General features: G+C 42.1%; 1 protein-coding gene across 3 annotated transcripts; it reads right to left on the reverse strand.

Annotated features, from left to right (window-relative positions):
* Positions 1-4,009: 4,009 nt before the first annotated feature.
* On the reverse strand, positions 4,010-11,323 carry MED18 (mediator complex subunit 18). Of its 3 annotated transcripts, none has more exons than XM_089897858.1 (3): positions 10,832-11,158; positions 10,090-10,231; positions 4,044-5,316 (listed from the first exon to the last, which is right to left on the reverse strand). In XM_089897858.1, exons 2-3 carry the CDS (start codon positions 10,160-10,162, stop codon positions 4,763-4,765), a joined length of 627 nt encoding a protein of 208 aa, XP_089753984.1. In that variant the 5' UTR covers positions 10,163-10,231; positions 10,832-11,158; the 3' UTR covers positions 4,044-4,762. The 3 variants fall into 3 exon arrangements, with proteins under 3 accessions (XP_089753989.1, XP_089753984.1, XP_022407802.1); XM_022552094.3 differs by lacking the exon at positions 10,832-11,158 and adding an exon at positions 11,172-11,323 and having other exon boundaries at positions 4,049-5,316; XM_089897863.1 differs by lacking the exons at positions 10,090-10,231; positions 10,832-11,158 and adding an exon at positions 7,501-10,083 and having other exon boundaries at positions 4,010-5,316.
* Between the last annotated feature and the right edge of the window lie 762 nt (positions 11,324-12,085).

The following is a 12,085-nucleotide window of genomic DNA, read 5'->3' on the forward strand; positions in this document are numbered from 1 at the left end:
GTACCTGAAACAGATTCAAGCGGTGGGGGTATTGATAAACACAAAGGTTGCTTCCAGGACTATAGAATTGATAATTTAAAAGCTCAAGATATGTGGGAAATTATCAGCTACGCTGATTTAGTACTCTAATGTTGACATGAAACAAAGATGACTTCCTTTTTTAGGTTTTTATCTTGAGAACACAGTGTCTGGACTTTAAAAAGGTATTGGCATATTCCAACGATCTGTACTGTTCTAAGCTATGATAGCTTAGGAGTGAATACGTTTTGAACTTAATGCATGTTTAGAGGGTGTCTAAAATTCAGAAGCAGGCAGATCCATTTCCTCTGACCCTAAACATGGTCCAAAAGTAAATTGCTTGAGGAAATTGGATCCCAAAGATCACAGGTGGGGAATTTTGAAGTATGTCCATATTCCATTGGAGATCAAAGAAGCCCAACTAAAAGAATGGGAGACTGACTGACTGACATGACAACTGTGGACTAGGGAAAAATTCTTTTTGAAAGGGCTATCTTGAAGAGTATGACTCAGACACTGGAGGAACTAAGGTGATCGGCAGTGGAAGGAATCAGAACATGTGAAATTCCTTAAAAATTTATTGACTTAAATAATTTGCCATATATAAAAACATAAAAAAAGAAAAAGAAAACTGGAAAAAATGAGAAAGATGCTAACACTGAAGATTGGTGGTTATGAGTTCTTGTGTATTGGTGATAGGAATTAGCACAGCCATTCTGAAAAGTAACCTGGCCATTTTTGGCAAATTGAGCATGCCCAATTGCATAGTTCAGAGGAATATTCACGTCAGTATACAAACTTGCTTATTTTTGCTTTTTTTTTTGCCGCTGTGCAGCATGGCATGCGGGATCCTTAGTTCTCTGACCAGGGATTGAACCCATGCCCCCTGCAGTGGAAGCGTGGAGTCTTAACCACTGGACCGCCAGGGAAGTCCCTATTTTTGAATTTTTAATAGTAATCGAGAGTTGAAGGCAATCTAGAGTTCTATCATCAAAAGAGTGAATGAGTAAAACATGGTGGATGAACAGTGGTTATGTACCTGGAGCTAGGCTGCTGGAGTTGAAGTTCAGGCTCCACCACTTACAATAGAAGTAAAAATGTGAGTAATCTGCGCATTCCTTTTTTTTTTTTTTTTGAGATACGCGGGCCTCTCACTGTTGTGGCCTCTCCCGTTGCGGAGCACAGGCTCCGGACGCACAGGCTCAGTGGCCATGGCTCATGGGCCCAGCCGCTCCACAGCATGTGGGATCTTCCCAGACCAGGGCACGAACCCGTGTCCCCTGCATCGGCAGGCGGACTCTCAACCAGTGCGCCACCAGGGAAGCCCCAAGGCCTCATTCTTATCTACAAAATGGGAGTAATAATATCTACCTCATAGGGTTGTTGGGAGAAGTATGAGTTAAAACATTTAAACCATCTGAAACAGAGTTAAGCACTATTTAAGTACTAATATTACTGTTAACATGAAAGCATATGCAAGTTCAAAGTTGTAAGTTAGGTTTACGTATAGCAATAAGAGAATATCACAAAAGCAATAATAATTTTAAAAAGTAAGAAAAACATTTATTTATTTATTTTTGGCTGCGTTGGGTCTTTGTTGCTGTGCGCAGGCTTTCTCTAGTTGCGGTGAGCAAGGGCTACTCTTTGTTGTGGTGCATGGGCTTCTCATTGCCGTGGCTTCTCTTGTTGTGGAGCATCGGCTCTAGGTGCGCGGGCTTCGGTAGTTGTGGCACGCAGGCTCAGTAGTTGTGGCTTGCGGGCTTAGTTGCTCCACAGCACGTGGGATCTAACCCGACCAGGGCTTGAACAAGTGTCCCGTGCGTTGGCAGGCAGATTAACTGCTGGGCCAGCAGGGAAGTCCCAAAATGGAACATTTACGTCATAATATCATTTATGTGGATTGAACATACTTACATAACTCTACATATTTTACAAGACATGCATGACAGACATACATTGAACAGATCAGAATGGGTGCCTATAGGATAGAATGAGAGTAGAGTTTAGGAATAAAGTGGAAGACTACAAAATAAGAAAGGGGCCTTACTTGAATCATCCTGCTAATATGCTACGAAAGGAGGAACAAGACTTACTCATGAAATCTGCAACTGAAGGGGGTAAAAGCTATCTTGAAAATATGCAAGGGAAAGCCAAGAAAAGGATCCCAGAGCCAGAGAAATAACCAGCTGACCAACTTGGAAGCTACCCTATCTTTGAACTTACCCTTAAATGAGATAACACCATCCTTACCGTTTAAGGCAGCTTTGGATAGGTTTTCTGTTACTTGCCCAAAACCTCTTAACGGAGTATTCATATGATCTTTCGAGTGGCAAACCGAGGTCCAAAGAGAATTATGATCTATCCAATGTAATACCTCAACTGGGGTATTATCTCAGTGGACGTTCCAGAAGAAAATGAAAATTTTGAGTGACCAACAATTTTTAAAAGGCCAAACTCTATCAGTGGGCTTCCCTGGTGGCACAGTGGTTTAGAATCCACCTGCCAATGCAGGGGACACGGGTTCAAGCCCTAGTCCGGGAAGATCCCAGTTGCCGCAGAGCAACTAAGCCCGTGGGCCACAACTACTGAGACTGTGCTCTAGAGCCCTCGAGCCACAACTACTGAGCCTGCGTGCCACAACTACTGAAGCCCGTGCGCCTAGACCCCATGTTCCGAAATGAGAAGCCCGTGCACAACGAAGAGTAGCCCCCACTCGCCTCAACTAGAGAAAGCCCGCATGCAGCAACGAAGACCCAACGCAGCCAAAAATTAAAAAAAAAAACAAAACTCTATAAGTATTAAAATGATCAACATTTATCCCACTCAGAACTGTTATTTTTAAAAATCCATTAGAAGTCAAATGATAAATGGGAAATTATATAAAAGCTGTTTACAAATTAATAAAGACAAACAATGAAGAAAAGGGAATTCACATAAGAAAAAATGTCCAATAAACATATAAAATTTTAAACCTAATTGATGAGTATTTTTAAAAGAAAATTAAAACCAGTCACCATTTATCATCAAATGGGAAAAATAAGTTTTCACCGTCACACCCACCTTTGGCAACTGTGTTGGAAAACTGGTAGGAGTGAAAACTGGGACATTTCTGGAAGGCATCTGGCAATGCATAGTGGAAGACTTAAAACAAGGCACACTCTTTGACTCAGCAGTTCCCTAGAATTTATCCTGAAGAATCATCATGGATGACAACAGAAATTTAATTAAAAACACTAGCATCACAGGACAGTTTATAAAAGCAAAAAATTGGGATCAAACTAAAATTCCCAAAGTAGGGGAATCAATTAAGTTACGGAAAATCCAAATGATAGGATACAAATAGCAGTTACAATTATCAGTATTTAAATACAAGCTCTGCTAATTTGTAGCTGTATAGCTCAGGGAAAGCTAATTACTCTCTCTGTACCTCAGTTTCCCTGTAAAAAATGGGTCTGTTGCGAGGATTAAATTAGTAAACATACCTAAAGCACTTAGGATAGCGCTGACACATAATAATAAGAAAAAAAAGTTTTTTTTAACAGAAGAGGGACTTCCCTGGTGGCACAGCAGATAAAACTCCATGTTCCCAATGCAAGGGGCCCAGGTTCAATCCCTGGTCAGGGAACTAGATACCACATGCATGCCGCAACTAAGAGTTCACATGCCACAACTAAGGAGCCCGCCTGCTGCAACTAAGGAGCCCACGTGCCACAACTAAGGAGCCCTGGAACTGCGACTAAGTAACACGCCTGCTGAAATTAAGACCAGAAGCAACCAAATAATTAATTTTTAAAAACCCCAGAAAAACATTGTCCCAGATGCCTAATGTCCCGGAAAGATGTTAATGATAAATTAAACAAAAAAAGATTGCAAACCAGTATATATACAATATTTTTCTAAAATAAATATATCTCATATACATAAATTTCCAAAAATAAAGACTAGAAGGATATAAAACAAAACAAATAGTATACCTCTTTGAATAACAGGATTACAGGTTATTTTTCTTATTTTTGTCAGAATTTAAATTTTTTTCAATAACAAATATGTGCTACTTTTTTTTTTTTTCTTTTGCGGTACGCGGGCCTTTCCCGTTGCGGAGCACAGGCTCCGGACGCACAGGCTCAGCGGCCATGGCTCACGGGCCCAGCCGCTCCACGGCATGTGGGATCTTCCCGGACTGGGGCACGAACCCGTGTCCCCTGCATCGGCAGGCGGACTCTCAACCACTGCGCCACCAGGGAAGCCCATGTGCTGCTTTTATGAAAGGTAAACTATCACCTCTATCAAAATTAAAACAAAAAACTGTCATATTTTTGCTCCAGTTGATGAGTCTATCCCAAATTAGCAGGGTAATGGGGTAAAGAATCAGAATGATAGACATTTCTCTTTATAGCCTTTATTACTGCACAATACAAACTCAGTCTCTGTTTTACAAACCTTACACACAAATGGCAAAACAATTAAAAGATTTTTATTCCCCAAAGCTATTTTATTCCAGTTTCCCCTCTTTATGCAGAGGGATTATCTAGATTCTCCATGTCATCCTTAGCCTTTAATTTAGAAAGGCTGTCACAAAAGTGAACTGGCCATATGAGGAAAACAGTGCAAAGAACCAACTAAGTTCTCATTGTCCTCCTTCCTGAGGGAAGAATGCCTGGCTAGCAGTGGTGAAATAGGGCAATTATAACATCTTTTTTTGTAACAGCTGAGGACAAGCCCCAGTGGTGGACAGACTGCCTTGTCACATGAGCCTTTTGGGGTCTATTTTCTCTAGGTGAACCAGAGGTTTCAGCTGCTCTGCAAAGTTCCTCATGTCATCAGACACCACGTCCTGCCCAGCTGGTGCAACAACACTTAGTTCCACAAGGTAGGAGAGTGACAAGGCCTCAGTGTTGTCTGTGTTCCCTGGTGTCAAGATGCGGAAGATCTTGTACACCACGATCTTCATGATGCCCTTACGGAACAGGTGTCCCCTGGCAACAAACTCATGGTCCATGCGGAAGCCCATTTCCATCAGGAAGTCAGTGAGGTTCTCAGATGTTGCAATGTCCACGCAGTTACGCACCAGGGCATGGCGGTTCTTGTCTCCCATTTCTGGCTGTCCCAGGTAGCGCAGGTGCCAGGGTGCCCCTGCCCTATCCATAGAGCGTCGAGCCCTTAGAACAAATGGACTGGCCTGCTGGCCCTTAAGGAGGAATACCATCTCATGGTCAAGGAAAGTCTCAGGTTCCATGTTGTCACACAAACCACGAAGGCGGTGGATGAGGCTTTCCAAGCTGTGATCTAAAACACTTCCTGAAGAAGGAAAAAAGTACCATTGAGTCCCATCTTTCATTCTGGGTAATGGAAATAGCAAAAGATTGAAAAAAGTTAAATGAAAAATGAGAACAGTTTAGTGCAGTGTTTTGTAAAGCACAGGCCCAATATATGAGATTTTAGAGGGGTTATACTGCCAAGATATTATATAACAAGTTAATCCCTTTTTAATTTTTTGCATTGTCTTATTTGGTACTAGAATAGTTAGGCCTTCTCTAACAATGCTAACCTCCAGCGGGCTTTGGGCCTTAACAGGCAACAGTATCTACCTAGAAAAATAATACTGTTTTGTCATTTATTTTAAAAATTATCTTCTAGTCTCAGAAAACAAAAGTTTTCCATTGACAGAAAAAATATAACATTTCCTTTTTATGTAATATATTTAAGTAAAAGAGAATGAACTGCTTCAGAGAAATACACTGTCCTTTGTTCTCATCTTATTCTTCCTCCTGGCAGCATTTCACATGGTTGTTATATTATACCCATTTTGAAATCTATTCTTCCCTTGGCCTCTGGGACACAAATCTCTCTTGGTTCTTCACCTAATTCACTGACCATTCCTTTTAAGTCATCTCTGCTGGGTCTTCATCTTCCCAAAATATTGGAGGATCCTAGGACTCAATCCTGGTCTTTGTCTCTATCAAAAATCTCTTCCTCCCTCAGTGACCTAAGTCAGCCCTATGGGGTTTTCTTGTTTGTTTTTTTTGGGTTTTTTTGCGATACGCGGGCCTCTCACTGTTGTGGCCTCTCCCGTTGCGGAGCACAGGCTCCGGACGCGCAGGCTCAGCGGCCATGGCTCACGGGCGCAGCTGCTCCGCGGCATGTGAGATCTTCCCGGCCCGGGGCACGAACCCGTGTCCCCTGCATCGGCAGGCGGACTCTCAACCACTGCGCCACCAGGAAAGCCCAGCCCTATGGTTTTAAGTATCATTTATGCTCTGAGGACTACCATATTTATATCTCATGAACTACAGACTCATACATCCAACTGTCTACCTAACTTCTCCACTTGGATGCCTAAGACATCTTCATCTTAACATGTTCAATATCAACCTGTTGATTTTTCCTCCACAATCTTACTCCTCCTGCAGTTTTCCCCATCATAGTAAATGGCAACTCTCTGCTTCCAGCTGCCCAACCAAAAACCACATAATCAGCTTTGACTCCTTTCTTTCTCTCACATCCTACATCCGCTCTGCATTTTTAAAATATATGCAGAATCCAGTTTACTCAATCATTTCCACCTAGTCCAAGTCTCCATCATTTCTTGCTTGGTCTTTGCAGTACCCTGCTTCTATCCTTGCTTTTTTCTTCTCTCCTCCATACAACAGCCAGCTGGTTTTTAGGACATAAGGCAGATAATGACACTTCTCTGCTCAGAACCCTCCAATGGCTTCCCCTGTCACTCAGAATAAATCCCAAATTCTTTACCACGGTCTACAAGGCCCTATAAATTGCGGTCTCTGCTACCTGATGTTGATTATTTCCTTCTACTATCTCCCAGATCACTCTCTCCAACCACAGTGATTTTCCTGCTGTTTCCTAAAAATGCCAAGTGTTTGACAATGTATTTCTCTTCAGAGACCCTTCCCTTAGTCCCTACGCTTAGAACGTTCTTCTCTCAGACACCTGCATATCTCACCCCATCACTTTGTTCAGATCTTTGCTCAAATGTCACTTTATCAGAGATCTCTTTTCTCATTGCTCTAAATAAAATAGCATTATCTCCTTCCAATCTCTTTCCACTTCCCTGCTTTACTTTTTAGCATTAGCACCTCAATTTTTTAGTCATATTTCAATATATCAATTATGTATTGACTTTTTAACACCTTTCTTCCTCTACTGCTGATACTTACTCCAATGCTAGGAACATATTCATTTATTGCCTAAATCTGTTAAAGTAAATAAAAATATACTACTGTAACTATGGTAAATATTGACAGTGGGACTCAAACGACTACATTTTTGGAAATGGGTAGTGTTGGAGGGAAAGCAACAGATCAGGTCCCTGTGATCATAGGACAGATGACGATGGGAGCAAGGAATGGGTCCTACATTGGATACGTTGTGTCCTACATTCAGGACAGTGTCAGACATGTGTTTTTTCATACTTCAAACATTTAAGGAGCTTTGTAAGTGCTGGTTCCTTCAACACATACTTACTGAATACTGTGCCAGGCATCATGCTAGGAAGTAGGGGGTCCAGCCCTCACAGAGATTACAGTTTAGTGGGGGAAACAAAAAATAGATAAGTAAACAATTAAACAGAAATACAGGGAAATAAAAGGGAGATGGGAGAGAGGAACTGATGGGGGTGGAGAAGAGGAGACCTCTCTGAGGGCTTGGAGTAGTCAGAGAAGGTCTCTCAAAGGGAAGGACAACTGAGCTGAGGACTAAGGGATAAAAATAAAATGGCTATTTGAAGGGCTGGAACAAAGTATAAGGGCAGAGGAAACAATGCAAAGGCCCAGGAAAGGGTCTGGGGAATTCAAAGAAATGAAGGGATATCAGTGTGGCTGAAGTGTGGTAAGCAAGATGGAAGATGATAATGAACTGAGGATTTGGGATGGGCCAAAGCACACAGGTCTTATGGACAGCTCATGCTAAAGGCTGTATTCTATTCTAAGGCCATTGGGAAGCTATTAGCTCCACATTTTATTCTCCACACAACAGGGAAAGAGATGACTGGATTTACATTTTAAAAAGATCATTCCAGGAAAACTGGTATAGACTCTTCAACAAGACGTTGTCATGGGAAAAAAAGTGGGAATGAGGGGAGACTGGTCCAAGTTAAAAGAGGCTTAAGAGACACAGTTATCAAATGTAATGCATGAAACATGATTATATCCTGGATACAAAACACATTTTGAGGGCAAGATAGGGGGAAACTTTTGAATATGGACTAGATATTAGATGATATTAAAAATACATTATTCATTTTTTAGATAATAATGATGGTATTGGGGTTATAAAGGAAAATATCCTTGTTTTTTATTTTTTAGAGATGCATTCTGAAAATGTTTTGGGGTAAAATGTTATATCTGAAACTGTCGTTTTTCAAAAAAATTTTTTGGCTGCAAGGCATGTGGGAGCTTAGTTCCCCAACCAGGGGTCAAACCCGCACCCCCTGAAGTGGAAGCGCGGAGTCTTAACCACTGGACCGCCAGGGAAGTCCCTGAAACTGTCTTTAAAAACAGCAAAAGAAAAAAGAGAAAGCAAATATGGCAAAATGACAGAAACTGAAATCTGGATGACAGAAAGGGAGCGTTCATTATATTAGTCTCCACTTTCTTTATGTGTTTTTTTTTTTTTTTTTTTTTTTTGCGGTACGCGGGCCTCCCACTGTATGGCCCCTCCCATTGCGGTGCACAGGCTCTGGTTGCGCAGGCTCAGAGGCCATGGCTCACAGGCCCAGCCACTCCGCGGCACGTGGGATCTTCCCGGACCGGGGCACGAACCCGTGTCCCCTGCATCGTCAGGCAGACTCTCAACCACTGCGCCACCAGGGAAGCCCCCACTTTCTTTATGTTTGAATATTTTTAATACTAAAACAATTTTTTAAAAAAGACTACTAGCTGTTGTGTGAGAAGAGAAAGACGATCAAAAGTGGAAGCAATGAAAAAAAAAGTGGAAGCAATGTAATAAGTACAGGGTTACTAAAATAGTTCAGGCAAAGGATGATAAACCAGGGTGTGGTACTGCAGGTTGAGAAAAGACTTATTTAATACATATTTTGGAAGTAAAATGAATAGGATTAGAAATGGACTACACGTGGGGGTAAAGTAAAAAATGGACATTGACTCCTGAATGCATGGCTCAAGCAACTGGTGAATGACAGTGGCACTTACTGAGATGGGAAAGCCTGAAGGAGGTGCAGCCTGAGGAGTGAAAATTAACAACCCTATTTTGTTCACAGTAAGTTACTAAATGGATGATCTGAATTAAAAGTCTAAACTCTTGCACTAAACATTGTATGACGTCCTGAAAATCATTACCCCCTCTGGGTCTTCAGTTTTCTCATCTGGGAAAGTTACTTCACTTCTATTTCCTGATCTATAAAATGGAGCTAGTTAACAGTATTATAGAATTACCATATGATCCATTAATCTCACTTCTGGGTATTTATCTGAGAGAATTCGAAGCAGGATCTTGAAGAGATATTTGCACACCCATGTTCACTGAGCATTATCCACGATAACCAAGACGTGGAAGCAACCCAAATGTCTGACAGATGAATGGATTAAGAAAATGTGGTACATATATACAATGGAACATTATTCAGCCTTTAAAAAGGAGATCCTGTCACATGCTACAATATGGGTTAACATCGAGGACATTATACTAAGTGAAATTAGCCAGTGATAAAACGACAAATACTGTAATGATTCCACTCATATGCGGTTATCTAAAGTAGTCAAAATTAGAAACAGAAAGTAGAAAGGTTGTTGCCAAGGGCTGCAGGGAGGGGAAAGGAGGAATTAGTGTTTAACGGGAATAGAATTTCAATTCTGCAAGATGAAAAAGTTCTAGAGATCGGCTATACAACAATGTGAAATACTTAACACTACTGAACTGTATGCTTAAAAATGTTTAATATGGTAAATTTAATGTTATGTATTTGTGACCATAATTAAGGGTTAATTGAAAAAAAAAAAGGTGCCAGAAATTATGCAGGCTGCCTTTGTAGAACAGCTTCTCATCTCCGCGGAAGCCGAACAGAAAAGAGGAAAGCAAGCTCCCTGGTTCACTCACCCTGCAGCAGGTACTCCATCATGTTAATGGTGCCCCCGGTGACAGGCATCATGGTGACTGGAGGTGCCTCCATGTTACCTGTTTAAGTTGAAAACGACAGAACTGGACTCGGAGTCCCCCGTCAAGTAAACACAGGATACACCTGGAGAAGAGTTATACTTGTTAATACATCAGAGAGGTGGAGAGACACCAGATCTGCTTGGGTCATTGGCCTTAACATGAAAAGATTCATTCATCCATCCATTCAAAACTTTTTGAGTAACTGCTATAGGCCAGTTTCAGGAACTGATGATACAGAAATACACAAAGGAGGCCTGATCATGGAGTTACAGCATAACCTTTTAGTCTCAAGGTCTAAAATCTCTAACCGTTTTCTGTGCAATAACTAAGTCTCTCACTCTGGAACTCAATGTCTTCCTTCTAAAACGGGGCCAACGATATTTAACCCCCAAGGCTTTGTTGCTCAGACGACAAAATGGACCTGCAATAATAGACGGATTGAAAGGTGACTTAAAGAATCTTGTCTACCCCTCAATTTATAGATGAGGATATTGAGACTTGGGGTGGAGCCCAAGGACACACAGTAGGTCGGTGGCAGAACCTAGACCAGACTAAAATCTATGCGTTCCACCTCTCTGAATCAAACGCCTTTTAAAGCTAGCCAAGCGGAAGTTCTTTTAATTGATGGTTTAGGTCCTCTTAAGCCAGCGTCAACGCGTGCCCACTTACACCAAAAACACACCTCAGGGCTTCCCTGGTGGCGCAGTGGTTGGGGGTCCGCCTGCCAATGCGGGGGACGCGGGTTCGATCCCTGGTCCGGGGGGGTCCCGCATGCCGCAGAGCAACTGGGCCCGTTTGCCGCGGCTGCTAAGCCTGCGCTCTGGAGCCCACAAGCCACGGCTGCTGAGCCCGTGTACCACAACTGCTGGGGCCCGAGCGCTTGGAGCCCGTGCTCTGCAAGGAGGGGCCACCGCAGTTAGAAGCCTGCGCACTGCAACGGAGAGAAGCCCATGCGCAGCAATGAGGACCCAGCGCAGCCAAAAATAAATAAATTAAATTAAAAAACAAAAAACCACACACACCTCAGCGCGCGTTCTAGCCTCTTCTCGCAAAGCGAGGAATTGTATCCACCAGAGCACCTCTGAGCTTTTTAGTGACAACTAGCCCACAGCCCTAAACTTGAAGACCCCGGGAGAGGTCGAGACTTCCCTCTCCTCTTCCCACTTCCGGCAAAAAAGGTTTCGTCGCTCAAACCTCTAACACCACCGCTCCGCGACGTAAGGGTGCCGAGAGGGCACAAAAATCCCCTCTGCTGTCCGGCAAGCAGAAGCGCATGCGCAAACTGCGATGCTTCGGAAAAGCTGCCGGCTTGCTTTCGAACGTTCGTCTGGGAGTTACAGGGAACCTTGACGTCATAGGCCGTCCTACAGGAAAATATTTATTTTTTTCTGGTGTGACGACCTGGAGATGTCCAGGAAATCTCTTGAACTGACAGGGGGAAAAGAGAGCTTGGGGATGAGAGCTGCAGAAAAAGAGAAGAGATTGTTGTAAAACAAAACTTCTTTTGGTTGGGTACGTGAAGATAAAAAGGAAAGACACCTTTTACTGCTTAGCAAACTGTTCTGAACAATTGGGGAGCTCAGTAATACATTTAGTATTTGTTCACTGTTCTGTGTTTATTTTACCTCAATTTAAAAATATTGGGAGGTAAGTAAATTCAATGAATATTTATTGAACCCTGCTTATTTTCAAGCATATAAAATGCATGCAAAGAGTGAGCTAGAGTGAGGTGATTGAGGCACTCTCCTGGAGCGAAAAAATTTAAGGGGGCACCAAAAAACTCAGTAACAAATAAAAAATTTTTAATGCAATATTTTACAAATTTAATGCAAAAAAAAATCCTTTATGAACAAAGTGTCAGAAATTTAAAGTTGATATTCATAGCAGCCCTATGACCCGAGTATAAGTACGGTAATTTTATAGATGGCGAAACTTA

This window comes from Delphinapterus leucas, chromosome 1 (genome assembly GCF_059928025.1).
Source record: "Delphinapterus leucas isolate spDelLeu-1000000601 "Yukka" chromosome 1, BTC_Dleu_Yukka2, whole genome shotgun sequence".
NCBI classification, from domain to species: domain Eukaryota; kingdom Metazoa; phylum Chordata; class Mammalia; order Artiodactyla; family Monodontidae; genus Delphinapterus; species Delphinapterus leucas.

Bases quoted from the DNA above. Each gene is read 5' to 3' on its own strand.
- MED18 (XM_089897858.1), bottom strand. From the start codon at position 10,162: ATGGAGGCACCTCCAGTCACCATGATGCCTGTCACCGGGGGCACCATT. The intron at 5,317-10,089 runs GTGAGTGAACCA...TTCCTTCTTCAG, and splicing joins GATGGAGTACCTGCTGCAGG to GAAGTGTTTTAGATCACAGC.